The sequence below is a fragment of the Rissa tridactyla genome, chromosome 9 (assembly GCF_028500815.1).
Source record: "Rissa tridactyla isolate bRisTri1 chromosome 9, bRisTri1.patW.cur.20221130, whole genome shotgun sequence".
NCBI classification, from domain to species: Eukaryota; Metazoa; Chordata; class Aves; order Charadriiformes; family Laridae; genus Rissa; species Rissa tridactyla.
This window is the reverse complement of record NC_071474.1, coordinates 40,808,684-40,835,957: the sequence shown is the minus strand read 5'-3', so window position 1 is coordinate 40,835,957 and position 27,274 is coordinate 40,808,684. Positions and strand designations below refer to the sequence as shown.

Sequence of the window (27,274 nt, the reverse complement as noted above, 5' to 3'; positions counted from 1 at the left end):
CTCTGCCCCACGAGATCCCACCAAGTAGGTGCAGAAGCTAATAGGATCTTCCCTTTTATTTGGTGTTGATGAAAAAGGCTGAAAGGCGAGATTTTCAGCCAGATAAGGTTAAAGAATTAAAGATTCTCTATTTCCTTTTGCTGTCATTCAAAATAACAAGCATAGAAAATTCTGTTTAAAATAGCTGAGCCTTTTGACTTAAAGGGTTTTCATGTCAAAGATTTAAGATGTCAGGTTTAAACATGACACTGATAGTATTAGGCAAAGTATGAGAGCAGATACTTGTAGGAACTGTCATTTTTTCTGACTGTTTATTAATGGCCTTTTGTGATTTATAGTGAATGTTGTGAAGGATCTTCAGGTCCATTTATCACTCAAAGAAGCACCTTTTTTCCTTAATACCTACGTATGTCATAATTAAGGGTGGATGCTGCTTGAAGGTTTAGCTCTGTTCTTAACATAAGATCCTTCAAGATAATATTTAATCCTGAATCGATTTAATACCTTTTTTTTTTAATCTGTAAAGCAGTGTATTATGTAACTGGCAAAAATCAACAGTATTAAAAGGAGCTCACATTAGGCAGAAATGTAGAGAAGGTTTAGATTTTCACTCCAAATGGAGTTTCTCACCCCATTTTAAAATAAATTGTAAGGAAGACACCTATGTTTCAGCATTCAGCTTTATTAATATTTTACTAGACAGGTTTCTCCTTGTTCAAAAAACAAGTCATGTGTGCTGAAGTACATCTTTATATCCATGAAAGGCTCTGGTGGTGTGCCATAAATTCATCATGTGCCTTTAGGAATACTTCTTTAAAAACTATTTCAGAGTAATTGCCCATTATTAATAATGATGATTCCTTTTTACTATTATGGCAGTAGCAGTGAAACTAAGTGTCTGCTTGTGGTTTTCATTAGTGTCTGTGTACTTCTGTGGCCTCTGTTATCCTACAACTTAAAGCTGATGAACATAAATATGCTTGGAGTCTCACAATACTATCTGTATTAAAAACAGGGACGAAGTGCCAGGAATTGAATTATTTTGCCCATTAAATCCCAGAGACACACAGGAATCGAACCAGTTTTCTAAAGTGTCACACTGGTGCTATAACCACAGGGTTGTCTTTCTTTACAGAGGTGCGGTAGTCATCTCCGTAGAGGTGGATTCTTTGTGCCTTAGCCATTTGAGTACATGCCTAGGAGCCACGCCATGCCTCTAGCACCAATCCTGCTGTTTCATGCTTTGTACAGTGTATAATGCATGGAGATTGCTACCAGTTTGTGTGCAGCTGAAGCTCATTTAGTAAAATATTACCCAATTTGTTCTGATTGTACTCAGTTTTTATCTCTGCCCTTTTCTGTATTGCTTGTTTTGCTCATCATGCTCCTGACAATAGCCACAGTTGGAGCAATCTCGGGCCTTTTCTAAATAGGGGTGGCTTTAACGGGCTGCAACAGGCTGTTTTACCTTCTCTGGCTTGCTCATGTTCCCAGTTCATCCTCGTTGCTGTGGTCTGGAAGTGGTCACACTGCTGATCTGCTCCCAGGGGATTCCCCTGGAGAGTAAATCCTCAGACGGTTTCCTGAGCTGACGCTGTGACACTTGTACATAGCGCACAGGTGTGAGTGACTGCGTGTGTGCTGTAAAGCTCTGGAAAATCAGGATATGCCTTTTGGCACATTTTCAAGCTCAGAGGTGTTGTCTTATATGGTAAAGAAAAAAAATCCTACTTTCTCATGTTTTTCTGGCTGCTTGGTTGCTCAGAATGGTAAAATTAGCTTTCCTCAGATGGCAGATGAGACTGGAAACGTTGAGGATTTGGAGACATCATGTGGATCCATCTGCACCAGTGTGTTTTGGTCCCATAGATCCCAGTTCTCTTCCCACTGGGCTCTGTAAGCTGGGTTCTGTTTTCGGTGAGAACTCAAGTAGAACTGAGTTAGAACGAGCAGGGTAGTTCATTTACAATGCTATGCGTCCAAGCTTCTCCGATACATGAATAAGAAAAAAGCCAACACTTTGGACATTTTTTATCACGACCACACTTGGACTTTCTGCTGAAATAAGTAAAATCAAAGTGCAAATACATGATTAATTAAAAAACATTTTATGCTAACTTAAAATTATAAATCAGTAGAGGGGTGAATATGTAATTCTAAACTTTCACAGAAGATTCACGAAGTGTTCTGGAAGATGCAGTAGTCCACATTTCCTTTGTGGAAAATAAATAAGTTTCTATGTATCAATACTCATCTCTAGCTTGATTCAGTGAGGCAATATTGGTGTAATAAAATGGTTCCATTTACATCAAATGAGGCCCTTTGGAGTCTCACAGTAAGAGATAGTATTCTTGTTCTTCCAGATGCCAGACAAACAGTAGCACATCAGGGCGTAGTACAAATAATGCTCTCTGACACTTGAATCCATTCACTAAAATACTGTACATCAAAAAGTCTACATACATTGCATTCCCTGAATAATATCGTGCTCACAAAATTGTTTCCAAACTCTGAGGTGAGCAGGGTGATGCATGCACAAATCATGGATACAATATTGCTTTTAATATGCAAAGTCCCCTTCTCTTCCATGTCAAGTGTGTATAAGAGCGCTGTGAAATTGGAAGGAGAGCGATTACCATACCAATAGTTCAGAAAGTTTTTTATGTGCACCGTTAGGGATGTGCCATTAAAATTCCTCCTCTTCTGTTTGTTTTTTGTAATTTCACAGGCAGTTTGATATGTTACACCTGTGCTTTATCGCAGGTGTGATAAAGAGTCAGAACTTACTGTAGCCCAGGAATAAAACCCAGAAAAGGGTCAGAATAGGACAGTAGAAAACAGTACCGTGGTTAAAGTCACATTGCAGATGTCTATACCCAGTTCCACCTAGGATTTGTGGCTAATGTAATTCTTTATTGGAAGGCTTTGACCTTGTTACGGATTCTTGGCAGCTTTTCCCCACTCTATTCATTACTAATGCAAGCTGTCAATCACTTTAGTTCTGCTTTGACATAGATTGTGGCTCATAGGAGTTAGCTCTGTCATTCTTTTTATTTCTTTCATCTTTACTATCCTTTTTTATGGTCTTTAAAGCTGGAAGTATAAAAGGGTTATATGTATATGAAAAAAATCTGTTTCAGTAACTCTATCAACCTTGTTATAAACAGTCTTTGATTAAAACAGTTACTTTTGAACACAGTAAACTGAGAATGCGGCTTTTTACATACAACATCTTGTAAATTACACTCCCCCTCAAAATAAATCAGAACTCCTGTTTGCATTACGGTGTTCAGGACTGATACAGGCAGATCAGCTGCCACATCCTGAATAACACATTAGAGAGGTTTTCCCTTTCCATGTGTTTTGACATGAGAGCCATCATAAGTGATGTCTTACTATGTGTGCTAATGTTAGCTGAAGTAACAATTTCCACACCTTACTTCATTTCATTGACCTGGGTGCTGATTAATATTTCAAAGGGGCTTGATACAGGTTTTCAGTTCCTGTGTCAACGCAATCTTTGAAAGTTTAGATTTGAATCCTACCAGCCTGACGATAAATAATTTAATACTAGCCAATGGAAAGGCAGTGAACAAATCATTCAGAGCAATCCTTTTCTTTAAAAAGCAATCTAATGGCAGTCATATATAAGTTTGAAGATATAGATATGAACAATTCATTATAAAAGAATGGCAGCTCCCTTTCAAATTAGAAGAGAATATTACTTCCTGATAATGGTGTAAGAATAGAAGAGAAATAAAACTTCGTTATTGAACAGTTATGGTATTAAATTCTGACACTAAATATTAATCTGCTAGGTGCTGCTCTATTATTATCTGCTAGAATAATGAAGCAGCGTTTTTTGAACATTTACACAGAATTCAGTGAGCCCAGTAACTCCTACTAATGCCCCTCAGGCTCACAGTTTTTCTGTAGAAAGTCTCTGGAGGAGGGATCGGGCCAGCTTCTGAAAAGCTGGAGCTGGTTTGTTCCTCTCTCTTCTCTCAAAATACAGTGTAGTGAGCGGGAGAACAACAGTATCCCCCCAAGAGTGAGTGTTACCGTCTACTCTGGTAGGTGCTGTAGTGTGGTTGTAGTGCACAAAAGTCTTACTGAGAGCTGGGTGCCCACTTTTCAGTGCCCTGTGCAATCAGAGTCTTTGTTCTGAGGAATTTGCATTTTAAATAGACAAGCTAGATTAAGGATTGGCAACAGAGTCTCTCTTTTACTCAGTAGGAGCTGATGCACAGACGTATTTTCTTCTCAGACACAAAGCAAAATTCATCCAAGTCCCAATCCAGTGCCTCAACAGGAAGATCAACCACTCTGTCAAGTCTGTAGTTACTTTTCCAGCATAGACCTTCCCCTTTCCAAATTTCATTGGTTGAATTTGCTCTAAAAATAGGCCTGTGCAGTAAAGCAACCTTTGTAGGGTGCTGCTTCTTGTGGAAATACATTGCCAGCACTGATACACTGTTGACTCACTGGTCAGTTCCCAGCTACGATTTCCCACTGCCCAGCAGCGCTCTGCTTTCTCAAAGTTTACGTTTTAATTTCTGGGTAGAGCAATGGAACAAGTGGCCAATTCATCATTACCCTAAAAAGGAAGGGTTGGAATGAATAAACCTATTGTTGGAGGGCACCGTCTGTTTGCCAAATTCTCTTCACAGCAATTAATGTGACTACATCTAATTGGTGAAAAGTTCAGGGAGATAGCTAAGGACTTGTTAGGAATTTTTGTTCCCTGATGAGTTTTACTGCAGTAGTCTGAATTATATGTGTATATGTGTATGACATGTGTTTACAGGGTAAAAAGTTTATTATTTTTCTTATTAGAGACTAATGAGTTTTGTTATTTCACTTTATCTTTGTTGTAACTACCAGGTTTAATCTCGAAAATCGTTTTTACAACAGCAGGGTAAATGATGTGTTGAAAAGAATGTAATAGTCTAGATGACAACACCAACAAAAAAGTGTAAGCCACATGTTGGAACTTCCACATAATAATGCCATGTCTGCTTTAATTGGCTTTGGAAAAATAACCCATGAGTTAAAAAACAGACAAGTTGCAAGGAGACATTTAAATTTATGCAGATCACCCATACCAGCAAACTGCAGTGAAAGGAAGATGGTTGGTGTGTGATGAGGTTGATGCAGCTCCTCACCAGAAGCCATCAGCAGCCACACACCTGCAAGGCTCAGCTGCTCTGTAGTTAAGCTTGAGCTTAGCAAGTGCTGAAAATTACTGGAAGGTACTGGTGATACTGGTGCTTGTCGCCTCCTTCAAGACATTTCTCATCTCATACTCCGTGCCCACACTGTGCACAATCATGCTGCCAAGCAGCAAGGGACAGGGGAAGTGCCGCGTGCTGCAAAAGCAGAAGTGAGAAAGGTGAAAATGCTGCAGAAGAGCTTCCTTCCAAATTGCTTCCAGGTGCGCAGGTCTCTTCTGTCTGCTTCATTGCTTGATAGCAGGGAGGAGACCAGCTTACCGGTCTGTAGGCAGCTAGACACATCATCATGATGGCCTTTGCAAAAGACGGAGATCTGGTTTTCCTCCCACCTACAGTATGGGTGTCACTCCAGTGTCTCTCATCTCATGGCAGAGGAGGAGCTACTTTGGAGAGGGGTAAGCAGAGGCTGACCCATCTGGCCTGAGTAACGAGGATCCTTGCTGCTGGGTCACTCGTGTATTTTTCCTCCCAGATAGCACGCCCGTGGTCAGGGCTCTGGGTCAGGGCAGAGCACGTCTGACTGCCCTGCAGGATTCAGCTCAAATGCTGAGCACAGGGCTCGGAAAATGGGGAGAAAAAAATTAAAAGGGGGGCAAAACTGTTAACTGCAGAGAGGCCTCGCACTTAGAGAATGTGAGAGGCCTGCACTGCATATGAGGATGATTGTAATACCTCTGGTGTTTGCTTTGTGTGTTTGGATTGCAAGCTCTTTGGCTCAAGGACTGTTGTCTCATCATGTATTTACACAGATCCCAGCACAGTGGGTCACTGGTCTCAGTAGGGGCCTCCAATCTCAAGTGATAATGATGAACTGGCTTTCTTCTAAGTGTTATTTACCCAAACAATATTGTGTTCCATTGTGCAGCATTGTTTTTATTAATTTTTTTCTTTCAGTTCAAATGAAATAAAAACATTGTCCACCCAAACACTAAGGAACAATACGAGTGCTCATCTCCTGCTGGGAAATAAAAATTCAAGAGTTTCAAATACCAGTGCTTCCTGCCCCCTTGAGGACTTGTGTCTGATGATAAAATGCTTTAAATCCATTTTAAACCTTGTCCGGGCTGGCATTCCTTGTCTGAATCTTAGCAACACAACAAAGCTTGCTTTGAAAGTCTCTTAGAGAGGCAACCCCCAGTTCATGTAGTTGATACTTGTGTAAGAAGCCCCATTTATTTGTATAACAGCTGCTTAAATGCACATTTGCAGAATCTATCCCAGCATCTTTTAAAACATGTGATTTAACTTTAAAGCTGAAGAAGTCTTTGGGAAGAGTGCAAACCAACCTGTTCTTTTGAACTGAAAGGTACATTTTATTTAAGGAAAAAAAAAAAAAACCAAACCAGACGACAACCCAGAATCTCTCCACTGAACTCGCTTTATTGGAAGCAAAGATTTTTTTTCCATGCACTTGTATATGAAAGGTCTGTATATTTTTTTTCTGTTCTGATGAACAGCATTATTAGAAGCTGATTGTGCATGTAGTGATGTGCAAGATTGCTCTATCTTCAGTATGGTGAGGTGCTAGGAAAGGCATTTTGGGTCTTATCTAGTTGTTTTGCAAAGCATACAACCAGAGTTACTCTCAACCCAAACTACATGATGAAAAGTGAATGTTTCTACTTTAAAAATGTAGATCAGCAATGATGTCTTCAGCATGAAACCGCCCAATGTAGCCAAGGCATAATTTTATTATCCCAGATGAAAGACAACTATGACCTCATTGTGTTTTGTATGAAAACCGTTATTTTGAGTCTGTCTGGTTCCTGCAAGCTTGCTGAGCTGTGTTATTCAGTAACGTTTGGCATATGATAACTTGTTCTGAGGCAGAAAGAAAATAAGGCCAGGTTGGAGCTGCCATCTATTTCCATGGTTTTATTCTTGCCCTTGGAGTTCTTTGTCAGACAGTTGCAGTCTGCTACAGTACAACTCCAGTTGTTTTGTGTAAGTGCATCCCAGCTACAGTGTCAGTTCTCTTCCAGAGTGCTAAAAGACGTAGGTTGTGTTTAAAGGCTAGAAAGGTCTGGCCTTAACTGCTAGGACACTGGCTTTTCCTTCTTTGATCTATTGTAAGAGGTGATATTCTTTAAATCAGTCATCTTAATGAGAGGAAACTTGGCCAGCACTGACAACAGAGCATTTTCTTAGGCAGATCTGCACAGGTATGTGAGTAGCCTCACACACATCCCTCTGCATGGGGGTTGCCTGGGCATAAACCACCCCAGACAAGGAGCCTGGGCACCGCGAGAGTCTGGTGCAGGTTTATATGCCTTGCCACAAAGGTGCGTTAATTCCCCTCAGCCACAGGGGACATGGCTGATGCCCCAGCAGCTCGGTGCAGCCGTGGCCCTGCTACTCCCTGCAGGACCAGCATGTGCCAGGCAGCCATATGCCCAGCCCTGAGCTATCGGAGAGGCTGCTAAGGATTAAACATCCTTTCGTCTTCGCAGCCGGCTCTCTGTTAAGGTTGTGGGAACTGGAGTTTTCAGCAAGGATGAAACATTAATGTTGCCATGTTCACTTCCATTTTGGGGTGAAGATATAAATGAAACAGACGAAGCTCACAGATTTAGGGGAAAAGGGATTTCTAAATTACAGCTTCATTGTTCTGATAATTCCATAAATAACTTTTTTTTTTTCAAAGCTGATGTTTCATTTTAGTATTTTAGAAGGGAATTGTCGTGTTTGCCTCCTCAATTTGGAAATCTTTGTTTTTTTCTATTTTTTTCTTATTCTTTCTTCTTGGAAACAATTTTAATGAAGTATGAAAACTCTGTTTCCATCTACTTTTAGTGTTTTCCGAATAGAAAATATAAGACCAAAAGTATAAGACATTGAATTGAAAGGTAAACTCCCCTGCAAACACATTTGCTTTTTCTCCACTGTTTTGTTTCCTTGTTTACTGTAAAAAAGAAGTGAAAAATATATTTCCCTATGCTTTCTTGAGCTTCACCGAAAAGGAGGGATAAAGAAAGAAAAACAAGCGCACAAATGGTTTCCAAAAATTAATGATATTAAATACAAAGCGTAAGATCCATTTTTTAATTTAGCAATGTTTAGTTTTCCGTAATACTTTTGGAAATGCCCATGTTTTTAAAAGCATCTGTTCTTTTGACCTACCTGTTACTTCTAGTTGAAATTTTTTAAGTAGCTCTGCTTGAGTCAGTTGAGTGAAGAGCCTCTAGAAGAAGCAAAAAAACCCCAAGTATATGCACTTAATGAGCAACAAAGTTAGTGATCTGTAGCAATTACCCAAGTGAGTAATTTTCTTTCATTAATGCACCCTAAAGCACCAAGCTGTTTTGTCAATGGGCACTGCAGGGCCATTGCAATGCTCAAAGAGACAGTTGTGTTACCAACCACAGCGTAAGGGATAGGTTTACCAACAAGGAGGGAGAGAGAAAGTAGCTTAGTGTAAGAAGAAAATTAAAGACCATCTATTATTGTCACGGAAGCCAATGGCAATACTTGTAAAGACTCTAGTGGAGCAGGGTCACACATCAGGTTTTTCTGGCTTTTCCAACTTCCAGTTTCTTGGTTACTGTGCTTTTTTAAGAGGGCATCTTGATGCACATAGCATCTCAGTTTGAAAGGGGAAGGAGGTCATGTACCTGGCTTACTTGAATCCTTCTCGGAGGAAAGTAGAAAAGCAGAAAGCAGAAATGAAGGCAAAGCTGTACTATAACTTCTCGGCATCTCTGGATCACTTGATATGGGACGCACACAGCATATGATATATTAAGGTGAAGTATTGAATATCCATAAAGGAGTACTAGCAAATGGTGTCAATTTTCAAACACTTTGCTTTGTCAGCTTCACAAATTTAAAATCAATCATCAAAAAGTCTCTGTATAGATCAGCTGAAGAGACATAAAACCTTATGGTTATCTCCCTGACAAAAAAGTTGAAATTGAAGATGAGTTTATAAAGACTCAGACTGGCAGAATTCTGTAGTGCTAAAAACTGGGGTCATCCAACTTCTCAGTTTAGAAATAAATGCTGAGGAAAAACAATGACACCCAGTGCACCGCTAATAAATACATCTTGGAGGACAGCTGAACACGCAGAAAAATAGATTTCACAGAGAGGCTTATTTTCAGCATGAATGCCATTTTCTCACTGCATTATCATAAACATGAGAGAAAAAACAGCTATAAATAAAAAATTCTTGGGCAGTCCCTGGAGATTTGTCAAAAATATGTAGGTTTTATATGCTGCAGTGTAAAAGTATTCATTAAAATTAATTTTTAAAATGCCCTGTCCAATATTAGTTGCCTGATGTCCTTCCTTTGATCATAAATTATAAATGAACCAGCAAAAAATGAAGAAACCATGATTCCATTAATGAATTATTTAAGTGTGATTGTTAGTTTTCGCAATCAGTGGGCTAATAAGCTCAGGCTTGTGACACTGAAGTGTTTCTCATTTGAGGGTGACGATGGTGGTAATGTTATTAACACCATTATCAGTGCGTCCCTTGAAGCATAAGCTCCTTTGGTGGCTACACGGTGGCATGGCCACTGGAGCTTTCATTGGGTCTGTACTGCAGGAGGGGGAGTTGACACTGAGGAAAGTTGGTGTGAACAGGGTTTGCTGGGTGGCTCCCCCCAAGGCAACACTTTGAAAAAGACAAGCAGCATACTGACACGAGAGGATCTTCTCCCCGCAGCAGCCTGACGGTGCCAGCGGCACACGCAACCGGCTTGGCCCATTCCAGCGGCGGCTCCGGGAGTTCCAGTGAGTCCGAGAGCAGCTCTGAGTCCGACTCCGACAGCGAGAGCAGCTCCAGTGACAGCGAGTGCAACGAGGAGTCACGCAGTGCCACGCCGGAGGTAAAGCCACACTCTCAGCTCCTCACCAGTGGGGGCTTGGAGGGGGAAGCGTGGAAGGGAGGGAAATCCTGCTCCCTGTTAGGAAGATGTTGGAGTTCTGTGCTATTTGATGCTGTCAACATTTTTCTTCCTTTACAGTTTTACGTGTATGACCCACATACTCATTCTAGCTTTTGGAAGAATCCTTCTGGCCTACATTTGAATTGCTTTAAAGAAATATTTAGATTTTTGCCAGTAGCTAGAGAAGATTTTATTGACACAGTATTCAGCTGGGACTAAGGAAAGGCAACATGACAAAACTATGTCTTCAGGGACCAGCTAAACTTTTTAGTTGTATTAAATTTCTCCAGGGCCACATTGTAAACCAGATAAGGAAGCCTAATTAACCATAAATACTCCATAAATACTCCCATAAAACTAGCAGTCACCACTAGTTGACTGAAATAAAAGGGTACGTTAAAAACGTTCTCATTTAAAAGGGAAAAGCATTGCTTCTGTCTGAGATTTGTTCCTTTTCATTCTTCAAACTGCAGCCTGAACCTCCCTCAACAAACAAATGGCAGCTGGATAAATGGCTAAATAAAGTGAACCCCCACAACAAGACCATCATCAACAATCAAAATGAGCCTCACAACGAGACCAGCTCCCAGGCCCAGAGCAACCAGCAGGCCGAAGGGCCAAACAAAGGGAAGCTCAACAGCAGCCTGCCCCCGACCGATTCCAAAGACAGGGCAATCCTTAGTCCCATCCGAGAGAAAGCCAAACCGCGGGTTGCCCAGAAAACCCCAGAGGCAAAAAGCTCCAAGCAGAAGTCACCAGCTCATAATGAGCCAACTTCACAAAGGACTACTGGGAAAAAGCAACCCAAAAAGGTAGAAAGGACTTCCAGTGTAGAAGAGTATAACTGGCCCAAACCAAATAATACCAGCAACACTCCCAAAGAAAAAGACACACAGGAACCCCCCGAGCAGCCAAAGGTTCGAACTAAAGCAGCAGTTGGGAAGACCGCTCCAAGGAAAGAACCGCGAACTAGCACAGGTCTCACTTCGGAGAAGAAAAAGTACAGAGGCCCCAGCAAAATTGTTCCTAAGTCCCGGGAATTCATTGAAACGGATTCATCTACTTCTGACTCAAATACAGACCAGGAGGAGAGCTTGCAGGCAAAGGTATTGCCAGCTTGCACTGGCTCTGGCAATGGCGTCAAAGTGAAGGACTCTGGCAGTAACATCCTCAGCGTAAGTAGTTTAACTAGCAATGGCAGCAACACATCCATTGACCAGACCAGCAATGACTTGGAGGAGCAGCTCTTTTCTCCTATCCCAATCGTACAAAATGAACTTCTGTCCCCACTGAGAGAATATGAAGAACTCAAATCTCTGTGGGTGAAAATAGACCTTAGTTTACTCTCTAGGATACCTGGACAAGAGCCTTTTGAGACCACGTCTGTGAAAAGTGAATCAAGAGAGGCAAATGTGAAACACAGACGACCATCTCGAGAGTCCCCTACCCCAGCAGCTGAAAAACCATCCACAAAGTCCAAAAGGAAACACAAGGTAAGTTGTTTTCATCATTTGGAGGAAAACACTGAATTTCTATGCATCCTTGAGGTCAGGACGGCAGCCAGTGATTCGTCACTGCACCTGCAGCAGAGCTGTAAGGAGGCACCGTAACCCTGAGGCTTTATTGTTTTTACAAAGGACATACATTTACAAGTGTATTACAAATTAACATCAGAAGCTAGTAAAAAACAAACTCTGGCTGACAAAATTGATGAACAATGTATTTTTCTTAGATTTGTCTTGCAATCTTTTTCACTGTATGTGCTCACTTACCCATTTAATTTCCAGTGTTCTGTGATCTGCAGAAAGATTCCCAATGATGAGTTCATATTGCTACGGGTTCAGCCATACTCAGAAAATGTGACTTCTATTTGGAAGGCAGGATTTTATTGTGTGCAGAATTAAGGCATTTTCACCACTGGCTTGAACAGGCATAGCTTCATTAACGTCAATGGAATGGTGCTTGCTTATGCTTCTGATTAATTTAGTCTTTATGTTGTTTTGTTGTATAAACAAATGTGATACGTAGAAATATCATTTGCTTAACTAGCTGCTTTCTCTACGCAGCTACCTGAAAAATGTCGTTTGACTTAAGGCGTTATGTTTTATCATGTTTTTTATGTTATTTATGCCCAAGGGTACCCTATCTTGTGGGATATGACAGTGCACTTCAAACTAAATGTGTTTTCAGAGAAGAAACTGAAGTCTTATATCATAAATGAATTTTTGTAGTCAGTTTTTCCAGCTGAAGTGGTTGTGCTCTGGTCTGTCTGTGAGAAGTCATCATAGCAGAATTTTTTTTATACCCCAAATTTTGTAAATCGTTGTGAATGTGACTTCAGCTCTCTGTTCTAATGGACCTCTTGAAATCCTGAGTTTGAGCAGGCCAGTGGTACGAGAGAGTTAATGCAAGACAAAGACAAACAATGCCAGGCAGACACAGGGTCTGCACCCCTGCCTACATGAGTCACTGCACTGGCTCCTTCCCTGTTGAATTAAGTGGAAATAATCACATGAGTCAACTCAGCAGGTTTTTATTCAATTTATATTCTAGCTGTACACTAAAGGCAGAGATGTAAGAAGGAAAGAGAAAAGAAGAAAGAGGAAAGGGATATATAAATGTCCATGCTTATGTGTATGTATAAGTACACCAGGGTGTATATTAATTATACAAAAAATCTTCTTGCTAGGTAACTTAGTGGAGTGTCAGTATGACGGAGAAAGAATCTTGGCTAAAACATGGGTATAGTATTGGCAACTAAATTGAGGGCTCACAGAAAAAAAAAAAAAAGAAGGGTTATATGAAAGTTGGAACCTTGTAATTTCGTTAGCTGGGACCGAATCAGAAAGCAACAAAATGAGGAATCTCGCTCTGGGACTGTGCAAACAGCTACGCTCTGGAACAGCCCGTTCGGTTGCTGTGTGGTTGTTCACTGCTACCCAAGGGGAAGCAAACCATTTAGGATGACTTGAGGGTATATCAACAGTTAAAACAGGGTAGAGACACCCTGATTTGTGTTTCTAAATCATGCTATTAAAAGATTTATTTTAGCCATCTACTAGTGGGCTTGGAGGCTGATATGAAGGTTCCAGTGACAGAGCAGTAATCAGCTTTGCTTGTATCATCCTAGTCCAGGCACAAAAGTCATGCATCAGGGAATCTTTCAAAGCAAATTTTAAACGAGCTATCGCTGTTAATGACTACCCCAGCTCAGTCCTGTAGTCTTTTAGTCGTGTGAGGAATACTTACTCAGAGAAGTTTTCCCATCGACTTCCATTAAGTCAATGAGTAAAAGCTATTTACTTGAGTAAGATTTGGTGTTATCAAGTCATTCCATCTGAATTATTAATTAAATTCCAGTGCACTACAGAAGATAACTATAGCACACGAGGCGTTTTGCTTCCTAATTATCTGGCTATGTCACTTGTTATATAACTTCATGTCATGTGTTTGGAGCACGCTTAGCCCTGATTTCAGGTGACTTTCACTCTTCTAGATCAGTATTTTAACTGCTGCTACTGTAAAGGAAATACGCTGAGATTCCTGAGCTCCTCTTAATGGCAAGTGAAATTGTGCATACATGCTGGATCTTTCAAGCTCTACCTTTTTTGTTAAAGCAGACAGAAAGCCTGGATACCTTTGTTGAAAGCAAGAAGCAGCGCCTGGAGGACCCTTCAGCTTCATGCCTGCTCCCACCTTGTATCTCTCCGATACCGAATCACAGATTAACCAGCACTAAAGAGTAAGTTCTTTTTCTTCACATAACATTCATGAAGGATTTCACAGTAGTGTTTTCCACAAATGTCTTTGCTGTAGAGCCAGATGGCCTTTACAGCCCATAAGCATAAGTGACCCAGCATTGCTATTCCCATCCGTCAAGAAGAGGATCCACATGGTTTCGGATGAGATTCATTCATCCTTCTGATGGACTACAGGAATTCAGAGTGCCACCACAATCCTGGTGTACTCTTCTACGCCTGTACTGCATCCTTTCAGTGTTCTTTCTTGCCCCCATCATCCTTAACCTCTACGGCCAGAGAATCCTACTAAAAGTGGGCTTTATTTGATTGCCTGGAATTTATTTTTTAAAATCGCTTTTGTGAGAGACAGTTCTCAGTTTTATTGAACAAGATAGTGACTTTTCTGTTCACTTCAGCGGCTCTTATTCTTTAACTGTGTATACAGCAATGCCAGGGGTGACCATCCTAAATGTTTCAGACATATGTGCTTTGTGTTTCAGCAGACAAATAAGCAAATAGTTTGTGCCTTTCAGAGTGTCTTTGAGAGATGGCTATAATGCTTGAGCAAACAGGCGCCACGTAAATAATGATTCTGATTAGTATAATCACAAGATTAACATTCTATAAATAACCAAAGAGTCCAATTCCCTTCTGTCATCAATTTTGTGCTTTTACGATTTTGAGATGAGGCACTTCTTTCTGTTTTGCACTAGGACAAGCAAAGAATCAAACCTGCAATGTGCTTCTGAAAACAATTTGATTGTAGTAGGTTTTAAACTTAGATAAAGTTCAAAAATCGTTTATGAAATAGCACACAAATTTTAAAACCCATAAAGAAGGTTAAGCATCCTTTTATTTATAGTGGTGTAATTACGGAGTAACTTCAGTCCTTGAACTAACCCCTTATTCTGCCACTGAGAAAATCAGGGTTGGAGTCTGGAAAAGGCAGATGAGTTGAAAGTTACAGTATGATCTGCAACAAGTCGCACATTTGATAAACATCATGGTGGGTGTTGCCTGATTGTCATTGCTAGAAATACAATGAGCAGAGATATATTGCAGAGGGAATCAAGGATTATCCATCCCCAACACCTCCACAATCCATTAAAAAAATCTTTCTATTCTTGTCGCCAGCAAGCCCTAAGGATCCACCCCCAACCTGATGTTTCTTAATTTGAGCTTGTTTTCCAGGTCATTAATTTGATTCCTCGGAGCTTTCAAGCCCTTGGTGTTCTCTGTTAAAATATAATTGTGTCCATCAATAGTTATTTCCATATGCTAGCTTTTCCTCTCGTCTGCCTCAAGTTTTGAAACAAAATTTTCTGATTTCTTTTCCAAAGCAGCTATTGAGACCTGGATCACACTGCATTTGTTAGTAGTGTCTTCTGAGTTCACTTGAACTGAATGCAATATTGTTTGATAAATCAGGTCTTCAGCTCCCAGAGATGTACAACTGAATATAGATCAATGTATTTCCCAAAAGATTAGGGAGCTGGCTGAACTGTGTGACGACAAATTTCAGGAGAGTCCAGATTGTTTTTAAGCAGTCGGGAGCTGTTCTGTTCTCCAGAGGGTTAAGTAGAGTTTTAAGGGGAGGCAGAAGAAAGGGGAAGCTGAAAGTACAATGTTCAAGGACATGGGGGAAAGTAACACTTCAGTGGTAAAAAGTTGAAAGACAGGCTTTGCCATTTGCTCCTTTATTCTCAAAGGTTCTACATTTTCTTTCAGAACTCCTAAGTGTTTCAGTAAGGACTTTGAGAAATGAGGGTGTTTCAGCTACAGGTGTGATGATGATCTTCCATTAAGGAGGTGTTACATCCCACGGTAGATGTTCTCACTCGGGAGGAACCTTAGGTCTCTCCCGATAAAACTTGGTCCCTGTGCCAGCAAGCCAAGTTCCTCAAGGCAGACTTCAGAGGCTTTCATTGGGCTTTTTTATAGATACAAGAGTGTTTTGACAGAAAGACCATCATCTCTGGGCCAAAATTTGGAGGAATTCAGGAGTGCGGAGGAATTGGTGAAAAATAGGCCACACCTGTGTTTTGCAGCTGCTACTGCCTGCCTATCTATGCTTTAGGCATTTGAATACATTTCTCTCATAATCTTTCCCTAAATATATGGGCTCAATAAAGCAAGCAAAGATGCACAATTAATTTATAAAGGGTTACATGTCTAATATGGGCAATTATATGCCTAATTTCCACAAGTTTCTCTGACTACATGTAAAATTTGAGCGTAGAAATTTCAAATCATAATTCTGAACTTAAAAGCCATTCACACAACCAAAGATCTGGTTTGTATTATGTAGTCCTTGCATAAGCAACTATTTATCTCTCTGTTTCTTCCCTCACACACTCTGGGGCTGATGCCTTTTTCCTAAATCTGATATGACACTTAAAATATAATTATTCAAACTATTGATACTGTATTTTCCTTATTTCTGATACTTGATAGCGAACGAAGGAATAGATGATACTGTGTTTTGTCCAAGTAATTTATAATAATACCTTGAAACGCTGCTGTGAGGCTGGATTTTTGTCACATCAGTTGCTCACTTTGCAGCAGAGGATTATTTATGTATTTACTTGCTTGCCAGAGCAATTTTAATTTAAGCATTAATTGTATGTGCTGCTGCATACCATTTATATCTGAATACCTGATTGGTAGACCCAGTCCAGACAGAGCACTATTCGCCAACATTTGGCAGTTTGTAACAACACAGAGAGTTATTTGCTGATGCAAACTGTGAGTCTGAATTTCAAACTGGACTCGTACCAGTGAAACATGCCTGTCGTCTAACAGGCACACTAGAAGTCTGTCTGTGGCAAGCATTTCAGCCTGTTTTTCAAGATTTCCTGTTCCCTTTTGTTTGACCTTTAGTTAAAGATGCACCTGTACTTGGCCACGTATATTAGCCGATCCCTTGGGTAGTCACAACGGCGTTCGCTGGGGTTCCTTCACGGCAGAGGCAGCCTTCTACATCTATGACAATGACTTCAGCTTCATTCAGTTGCTGCCATATGGTCCACGCTAATGCGGGAGTGACCTTTCCCTGCTAACCCCCTGCAGAAAATCAGATACACCGTCAATGTGCGGCATTTCATTGTGGACTGGGAGAGTAGAGGCAAAGGAAAGCCAAGTGATTGGTATAGACAATGGCTTTGTCTCACTAATAGGCCAGAGATACCACTGCATACCACAAGGAGAGGATAAAGAAAGGGCAAAGAAAGGCAGCTTGAAACGTGAGAGTAGATGGAAATTCGCTCTCCTTCACACACTGACCTCTTGTTGCCTGCTTGCTTGCTTTCTGCCCTAAAAGCAACGAGGCTGGAAAAAAAGCAGATGGGGAGCCTTCTCCTTCCTTGATAATTGGCCTTTTCAGACACAAAGATAAACCCTGTAGCCCCAAGATCATCAGTTCAGCTTTATTTTTTCCTTGCACTTTTATTGTGTTTCTCCCTAGATTTTAAATATAGTTTAACTAACAATCATGTCAGCAAATTAAACCATTGAGTCTTGGTAATTATTGCAATAAATTCATTCAAAATTAGTGATTACTGCAATCAAAGACCAGTTTCTTAGCCCATTAACAGCCCAAAGCAAAGTGACAATCTGGTTAACTGCTGGTAACAACCTATTTCATGGAGGTTATTGTTAACGTAAATGCTTTGGTGTAAATCTGAGGGAGGTAACATTGCGAAATAAATTATCAGTTTAATTCCTTTGAGAACACATAGGATTAAGTGGGCAGCAGGGAAAAAAAGAAAAAAAATCTAGACAGAATTATAACAGTAAAGTATTGTTTTTTGGGGTTTTTTTTAATCTGAATTATGTAGAAAAAAAAAATCCTCAAGTGCATTTTCTTTTGTGATTAAGTCTTTCCACCCGCAGAATTACTTGTGTGCCAGAGCTGTGTAGCTGCACTTATATCTTGGTTTGCCTCATCTCATATCTGAGCCCAAAGATGAAGTGAACTGGTGAGGTTTTTAAGTAGTGAAGTTTTAACCATGGTACCTGCAGCCTTCTGAATTTTTTCTTGTACGACTCTCTTAGTCCCTCCGCCTCTGTGTAACAGCTGAGGCATGTTGCTTCGATTGCTCTATATGTGCCCTAAGTTTCCCCACGCAGTGGTAGACCATGCAAGCGACACAGTCCTGCATTAGCCCTGGAAATAGCCATGGATGTCCCCCTAAAGGGGACTTGACCAATGGCTCGAATTGAATTTTTCTTCAGATGCTTTTGAGATAGACCTGCCAGAATCGGTTGCTCTTCCCTTTGCAAAGCTGTACCAGGGAGAAAGAAGAGCTCCACATGCGTCTGTGCAGAGGCACGGAGAACCACTTCGCTCTGTGCTCCCACCTGTATATGCACATTGAGGGTTCCCTGTGTAGGACACTTGTTTGGGAGGCAGAGGGTTTGGATTCTGCTCCTGGGTATTTCATTAGCTCTATCTGCTTTGCCTCTCTACAATCCAATAACACGTGCTTTCTTGGGGCAGTGCTTCCCCTCCTTTGGAAAACTTTCCTCTGGAAGAAGTTCAGAGTATTATTGTGCTATAGCTGTGGTAACTTGTCTGAGTTCCAAAATGCCCTTTGGGGGTAAGAAAGCTAACAGATGGGGCTTTGAGTCAGAACTTTTTGGAGGATATGTTGCAGGACCACATGTGCATAAAATCAGTCTTTTCGAAGAACCGCCAGGCTCTTCCAGCCTGGTTGCTTTGCTTTGATCTTCTTCAGGCCCATGTGTTTTCTGAGCAGGACAGTATCCATACCAGGCCTACTGTAAGGCAATATGAATTCTGTGCTCATTTTATTTCTTCAGTCTAAAGATCTTTAATATCAGAGAGTTTCAAATAAAATATTTTTAACTCTGCTTCAGTCAAATTAAAATAGTTTTGAATAGAAGAGCTATAAAACCTGAAACGTGGGGATTTCCCTCTGTGATTTCACAGATAGGCTAAAATATTTTTGTATCACCAAAGGCCCAAAGCAAGGGAACGACCAAAGCTGACGTAGATGTTGATACTGTTGGTAAAACTGCAAAAGAGGCCAGACTGGAATGAGGGAGAGCTGCAGGATGAGGAGTAAGGAAACTTGGGTTGCCGCCTTCTCTTTCCCTGGTTACTTTAAGGCAAAGTAGATCTATAATTCCTGACACTGACCAAAAGTGACTGGGAACGAAACATAAATTCTTGTTGACTTAATTTGTTATTGAAATTTTAGTCAATAATCATGAAAAGTAAATGATTGTGTAGTGCAATATCAGATGTCTAACAAAAGATTAAAATTCAGGTTATCTTCATTGACTGAGCTAGGACAGTACCTAAAATAAAAATCTATGAGTAGATTAACATGTTAAACACTCAGTGGGGTGTTGGGGTTTGTTTTTTTCTTTTTTGATGGATTTGAGGGGAGAAAGGTCTAGCAGGTTTTTTTGTTTTTACTGTGTATCACAGCTGCCATTTCTAGCCAGCTAACAATTTCTGTACATAAAACAGACAATAGATTATCTTATTACTTGAGCTTTCATGTCAAAACCACATTCATTTACTGAATCACGTTCAATTCATCAACCAATATTTGCTCAAGGGCTTTTGCCAGCTACAGTGTATCATTTTAGTATAGTGTTAAGCATTGGTTTTATTCTAGAGGTCAAATAATTATTATCTTGTTATTGTTATGGTTATCATTTTGTGGTTGTTATAAATTATTTTTTTGATTCACATGCCATGTGCTATTATGTTTTTTTGCAAAGGTTGCTTATGTGGGCCCTAATCCACCTCTTGAAAAGACGCTTAACGTTAAACGCATAAATAGTTATACTTGATGTCAAAGGAACTAACACCATGCATAAAACTTTCCAGCACTTTGCTGAGTCAGAACCTCTGTGACCTCTCAAATGAAGACTGACTCAAATTAGCATTTAAATTGGGTGCAATTTGTACTAATGCACTGGAAGTTGTCCTCCAAAGCAGGAGGTTTCTGCAGCCATTGAAAAGGCAGAGGTAGCTCTTCTGTTATCACTGCCTGTCCCCTTTTGACTTAGTTCCTAGGACATGGGGACTGCAGGACATATTTGAGGGCAGAGCTGGCTTCTCAGTAAATAATATCTAGAGCTTTGTGCTATGGGGGATGAATCAAGGTTCTTGAAATGCAACTGGTTCTTATCTGTGTCCCAGGAGCAGCGGTAGCTCAGTGAAGAAGGTGGCAAAGAAAAGAGAAGAGAAGCTGTTCCCTCCTCCGTTATCCCCCCTCTTGGATGAGCCTGTGCACCGGCGGCACAGCAGTGACAACAGCTCCTTCAGCCAAGAGACCAACATCACAAACACCTCTCAGACCAGCAGCTCTTCCTCCTCTGTTTCTAAACACAGAAAGAATGAAAATAAATCCTCTTCTAACCCCAAAGGCATCTGTGTAAGTAACCGACCTCAGTTGCTGGAAGTGAACAAGATAAAATAAAATTAACTTAGCTTTGTTCTGTTTGATTATTTTTTTTTCCCCCAGTATCTATTTTTAAATGTTTATGTAGCTCCACTCAAGAACAGTGAGGACTGGATCTTTGCAGAGCTGGCCCTAAGCAACTCTTGGAAGTTCCATTTTTAGGTCAGCATTAGGCATCCACTTGGTGGTGTGTATCTCCCTGAAACACCCGGTACCGGAGCCTCAAAGGAGAGTCGTTGCAGCCACCAAATACCTGCAATTAGTGCCTTAACTCTGTAGCTACAACACACGCATTTTGAAAATAAAGCTTCAAGAATTTTAGTATCCAGCAGCTAAATACCCTACATTCTCAGCCAGAATTAAGCCCTGTAGTTACACTGAATATTGCGGCCTAAACTAAACAGACAATAAAAATCTAACAAAAAGCTACCTGTCCATAGCACACTCAACGTGGAAATACCTTCTCTCAGGTTTGCAGGCTCCCAGCTTCCAGTAGTAAGGTTTATTTACACCTAATCTCCGTGAATTACATATATAAGCTTTTAGATACCATGTAAAGTTCTCTTCTTTTTTTTTTTCCCCCCTCTCAGAAAAACATGTTAGGGACATCGCCCCATCAAAGGTTTTCACATAGATGATTCTTGCTTGCTTGCTATTCACCAGATTCGGATGCTTTTTACTGAAAATACATGAAAAAGAGCCAAAACTAGAAGCTGCACAGAAAATTCACTAAAAAAAGTAGTATTTCACATCAGTTTGTCATCTTCTTTTAGGTTAAACGGAAACTTCAGGTTTTTGGCCCATTTTAGAAAAACATCCTCTCTCTAGAGTTTCAAACATATCATTAGTATCAAACTGCATCTTAGTATCACTGTCAAAATTAAAAGAGAAGAAGAAAATTCTGCCACAGAAAAGGACAAGCGTAGCCCCGTTTTTCACAGTTCGCTGCTTTGTGAGAGGTTGTTACCCTGCACTGTAATAGTAAAACTCACAAGTTGCATTGGATCGTAGGTGACAAATCACTTCACCTTATTCATTCATCCCTGTTGCTTTCTGATATCAGCGTGTCACTTCAAGCTGCGAGAGTAATACACACGCCTTCAACTGAAATCAATGCCAAAATGAACTGCGTATGTCAGCAAATAAACAATGCTACGTAAACAGCAGGGCGACTTCCTCTCACTCCTAGCATCTCTAGGCAGATTTATCCTTGGTTTATCTATTATCCTGATACATGAAACATTTGTTTTCTAAAGTATGTTAGACTTCTTTCCCTAGTTCATTGGTTCATCTGTAATTTAGTTTTATCTGGTTGCGGACCTAGCTTGCAAGTTGCAATTGCCTGATTTAAATGCTTCTGTTATGCTTCTGGTTTTAATCAATGCAAAGTCACAACTCCTGATTTCTGCTTTCCATTCTTCTCTCTGTTCTGTGTGGCAAGGGTGAGGAAACCGTTCCTTGCTGAAATCCAGGCAGACTTTTCAGACACCTTACAGTTAGCTAATGATGATAATATAGAAAAAAAGGTTACATTAGTGTGATACACCTTGAATGAAGTTGAGTTTACCTCCAGCTCTTCTGCATTAGATTTCCCCACCCTTGCTTTCCGGTGTCTCTAGACAGTAACACTGTGGTATCCAGGCTGACTTCACCTGAGAGCGTAAGTTAATGAGTTCAGGTGAGGGGTCAGAGGTAGAGTCATGTTGCCTAATTAATCTAATAGGCTTATGTTATAAGGGATGGAAGGGTGATTTTGTGAGGTAGCCTGGATGTAGTTGGGTATGTATGAGTGCTACTTTGTGCCTTTTGTTTGTTTGGGGTTTTTTGCAGGGGTAGACGTGAACACGTACATTGTTGGAAGGTGTTTGTTGGAACTATGAAGAGTTAATAAAATTCTTTTTTTCTAGGAGGAAGAATCTCACAATACACCAACGGCCAACAGTCTTCTTGACACCAGCCATCTAGAAACAGACATCTGGTCTGCAATGCCAACGCTTTCCAATGGGAATTCTGAGCCCAGAAGACCCAAAATAACATTTGATGACGTGTAAGTATTATTGGATCTCTGTGCTAGCTGCATGTTATGTAGTTGGGATTCTCATGCAAGTAGAGCTCCCAGTGAAAGAGAGTATCTTTGATCATAACGCTAGCGTCGGGCACCTGTGTGGATCGTAGTGCACAAAGGCACACAGTTTTAATCTTTACAAATGAACTGTTGTCACTGATTAATGAAGACTATATTGATAAATGTTTTCAGATCATGAATGTTGGTTCACGGTAATTCTTCTTCATTTTTTCATTTTAGGTCCTCTAATGAAAACTTCTTATACTTAATTAGTTTAAAATATTTTTCCTTTTCCTCCGTTCAGCACACATTAATGGGTCCTTTGGGTGGCCAGTTTATACAGCTAGCTATTTTACATTCTGGTCACCCATCATATCTTTGCATACAGCAGCTTCAGATTAAGATTCAGGTTAAGATTTAAAGAGATAAGTGGGCGTATATGCCAAAATTGTTCTTGGAAGCAGTCAGCAATTTTCTCAAATGACGTTTGTCCAATTGTATGAAAACAAAGACTTGTAATAATTGAATTTGTCTCTTTAGGCTTCACAATGCGGATTATTACATGCAAGAGGCTAAGAAGCTGAAGCATAAAGCAGATGCATTGGTAGGTTATCACAGGGTTTTTTTGTCTCTTTCCATTATGGAGCTGGGTGTTAGAAAAATGTACGTTCTGAATGTCATCTGAAATCTCATAAACCAAGAGGAACCCTGCTATTCACTGAAGTATGCTTTGATTGTACTGCATAAACACACTGTCCACAAGTCAAACCCTGAGCACCATTCCTAGCCTTTAACAATTCGTTCCCAAAAAAAAGAAGCTCCTTACTGTAGCTGGTATCTCTTCCGAGGAGGAGCAACAGTCATGCTGTTTATGAAGGATGTGTCATGACAGATGGTGTGTACTTGAAATTTGTTTTCCTGTTAACTTTGAGCCTCAACCAAAAGTGTTGAAATATTCCATAACAGAAAATTAAGAAAGGCAAATCACCCTCCACCCCATTATCATGTGGTAAAACTGTTTGATATTTCCAATCCAATTGTTTAAAATTTGCAACAATTGATTTTTAAATAGTACATTCATTCTTATTGCATGCTTTTAGGCTGGTAAATAAAGACCCAACACGCTTCTTCCCAAAAAAATCTTGCAATGAAGTAGTTCAACCCTGGGAAAGCTTTTTCTGTCATTGTACCCCAGATGAAATTCCAGTAAGATTGACCTAATTTTGCAAAGTGTTTTGATTTTGATAAAACTACTTAATCTGATATATTATACTCTATCATAGTTTGTTCAATCCAAGATATTGCTAGTGCTGAAGTGCTTTAATAGTCACTTAGCTTGCTTCGTAGGTAGGGACGTTGCTCCTGTACGCTACATAGAGTGCAGAACAGCAGCTCATTCAGGCAGGCTTAGTGGAACTTGACCCCTCTATTTATTTAAATAAGGTGTCTAAAATGGGAGTGTCGTGATTCATTGTGTCCCTCAAAATCACAAATGAAAAGGAACTGGGTGATTATTCACCTCTTGCTTTATTATTTGTTGGGTTTTTGCATGCATATTTTAGCATTCCACGTCAGAGATTTTGTGCTTGTGTTTCTCAAAAAAAACCACCCCAAAACAATCACCTGCTATGTTTTTAAAAAACAAAACAAACAAATTAAGAAAAAGGAGAAAAAAAAAAAAAGGCTCTCCCTCTGCTGTCGGTGAGCTGAAGGAGAGTTGACATGTCAAGCTGCCCGCTTCAGCTCTCCGGGCTCCCTTTTGACTTGGGGCACAGTGATACCAAGTGTGTTTTCTGTGGGAGGTGGGTTGGGATTTTTGGCAACCTGCTGTGACTGTCAGTAAGTTAGCAGTCGTCCCTCCCGACCTGCCTGTTTACAAGAGGTGGCCTGCACTGATTCCTGCAGCCCGACTCAGCAGAGCATGTTCAGCCAGAGCCCTGACATCTGCAGGCAGGAAAGGCTGGCAAACGCAGACTGACACCACCTCCCACAGCTGATTGACCTTTAAAGAAAATACACATGGTACTGGCACAGGGATGCCCGCCCCACGCTAGCAAATATTTACAGGCTCAGGCTCCTGATGATCTCAACATGCAATGTCAATCCACTTCCCTCCACAGCCTGATTCACTCAGAAAGTGTTGACCTGTCTCCCAGACTCTTACCTTTGACTATGCCTTGCGGAATCAGGGCTGTTTCTCAAGCAGAACTAAGAGGAGCAGGCACAGCACATCATGCTGCTGCCTGCAGGCAGGCCTTGCCTGTCACATGCAGTTTGACACCCCGAGTGCTCTTAGGGAATGTGAGGCCATCCGCTACGATACAACTTGTTGGCAGACATAAATACCCATGAACAAAGTATCTGCTTTTTCTTTCCGCTATTTAGGTCTCAACTTTTTTTTTTTCCACCCAATACAGCTGCACACAAATTATCTCCATGTAACACATTTGCTGTGCAATCCCGTAGTGTTAGTTGTCCTATGGAAACAATTGCTTCTGGTTACTTGGTGCTGACATGACAAAGCACACGCAGCATTGAAAGATGTGTTGCAGTGGCTGGAAAGATAATGCATGTGACCTCAAAATGTGTCAGCGAATGTTAATGAGATTTGTGGCAACGCTGTTCCTGAGCTTGTACGGAAAAGAGATTTCTGGTGAAAGGCAGGGCATTTTGTGTCTTATGGGAGCGACCCCATGAAAACCTATCCTTGTCTGGGACGACAGTAAGGAATCGACTAATTTGGATGGGCTGCTGCAGTGGCAACTGACTGTGCCATATGGAAGAGATCTTGGAGACCTGGCTCTGTTCTCAGCTGAGCTGTGATGAGCTCCACTCCACTGGAGTCAGCGGGGAGCAAAGGGCAGGGTCAGATCCCATTTCTGGCTCAAATTGTGTGTCTGTACTAAACCTGCTCGCAGCCAGATTCCTTTTTTTATACCAGAAAAAGTCGTCTTTGGAAGATTTGAAGGAAGGAATTTGAAGAATATGCTGAGAAGTGGTCATTGGAATAGAGAGAAAACATTTAGAAATATTATTATTCAAATAATACCTATCAGTTATACCTAATCAATGCACAAGAGCAGAACTTGAAATTAAAGGGATGCAGAGGCGACTAGTTATAAGGATTGCTTAGAAGTAGCCACAAAGGCAAATACACTGTTACCTTGGACCCATACTAAATGTTCCATTTAATATGTTGCTACGATAGGCTTCCATTTTGTGAATGAAAACATATGCAGTTGCATCAAAAATATTTTGATAGAGACATACAAAAATTTTTTTAAATTATTTAAAGTATATTGGATCTCTTATATCAAAAGCCATATTAGTGGAATTCTTACATCCAGCTATCAAAAACTGAAAATGTTAAATACTATTATAAAATACTTACTATAAAAATGTCATATATAATATTCATTACACATAAAAAAAGAAATCAGTATGTCTAAGTCAGTTTAATCACAACCATTATGAGGGCTAAAACCTTTTGCAATAAAATCCTTGTAAAATAAAATATTTAGCAGTGCTATATTTTCTCCTTTTTTTTCCTGCTCTTTCAGTCATCACATAGATGATGAGAGATGGGTTTTTTTGGTCAACAGTTAACACAGAATGTGAAGTCTGACAAGTGGCATAGAGTTGTTACTTAACCCTTGCATGGTGACATTCAAACTTAGTTCATATAGCACGGAGCAATATGGATTTGTTCAAATGTGCTTAGTGTCCCTCATTGCCTGTGTAAATCCATGCATGTCACTGGATGTACATTGACTTTCCTCTGCAGAGCATCTGGCCGTATACTACCTGAAAAGATTTAGTAAAAATATAGAACCTGCCTTAATTTCTGTATGAGTTCATTCTTAACTACCAGCGTTGCTTTGCTTTCATCCTAATGCTAGTATTGCTTTGTATTATGATCTGTCTACCTAGAAATTAAAGCTGAAGGATTTTCTTGATGGTGTCATTCCCGTTTCAGCTGGAGAAGTTTGGCAAAGCAGTGAATTATGCTGATGCTGCCCTCTCCTTCATCGAGTGCGGGAACGCTATGGAGCGAGATCCATTAGAAGCTAAATCTCCGTACACCATGTACTCAGAGACTGTGGAACTCATCAGGTTAATGTCCTTTCTGTGATCATTTTCATAATCTCATTTCAGTCATAATTAGAACCTGCTATGTTTTAAAAAATACCATTTCAACGTATTAATGATTTGTCCAAGGCATCTTCATCTCAGAAGTCATCATAATTAGTTCTTGCCATTTTATTAATGTCATGGAAAATTTATAATTGATGGACACTGCTTTTATAAATTATCCCCTTTAGAGGTTATAATGTGAGTGTTATAATTTGCAATATTCATAAAATTAAAATTGAAATGTAGTGGGTGGAAGTAAAGTATAGTAATTTCACTGTTTGGCAATGACACTTGTCTTTTAAAAGGTGTAGTTTTATAATTCAAAACATTAAAGTGAGTCTATCAGGATTTCTATTACAAATCCTGATTTTAGAGGTTTATAACTTGGCTGTTAAAAAAAAAGCGGAAACTTGGCACATAAGATCATAGGCAGAGAGGAAGCTTTCCGCATGTATTGTATTAAAAAAGTATATTTTTTAATGTTAAAGGAATGTGAACCAGCTGAATTAGTTTTAATACAGTTTTGTAGGCTCGTAGGCTAGAATATGGATGAGAGAGTCTTTACTTACTAATAAAACATCTGAATTATTATTTTAAAATCTGCTACTGTTCCCTGTAGCTGTTTCATAGTGTTGCTCAGTAGAAATAATGGTCTCCTGTGTAACTAAGGGCTTGTTTGCTTTACTTGCGCAAATTATCAAAGTGAAATCAAGCAGGATTAAATTTACCTGCAAATAGAACAACTGGATTTTTCCTCTTCACTGTGATG

At 40.1% G+C, this 27,274-nt stretch overlaps 1 protein-coding gene across 2 annotated transcripts in view; it reads left to right on the top strand.

Annotated features, from left to right (window-relative positions):
• The window catches only part of AFF2 (ALF transcription elongation factor 2), a 347,591-nt gene that overhangs the window by 295,591 nt on the left and 24,726 nt on the right, over window positions 1-27,274 (top strand). Inside the window, exons 10-16 of one of the 2 annotated variants that reach the window (XM_054214075.1) lie at window positions 9,904-10,066; window positions 10,600-11,619; window positions 13,747-13,868; window positions 20,045-20,279; window positions 22,214-22,353; window positions 22,912-22,975; window positions 26,348-26,484. In XM_054214075.1, coding sequence (XP_054070050.1) covers window positions 9,904-10,066; window positions 10,600-11,619; window positions 13,747-13,868; window positions 20,045-20,279; window positions 22,214-22,353; window positions 22,912-22,975; window positions 26,348-26,484 — 1,881 coding nt within the window. Of the gene's footprint in view, window positions 1-9,903; window positions 10,067-10,599; window positions 11,620-13,743; window positions 13,869-20,044; window positions 20,280-22,213; window positions 22,354-22,911; window positions 22,976-26,347; window positions 26,485-27,274 lie in introns of both variants that reach the window. The other variant, XM_054214074.1, reaches the window with a different exon arrangement.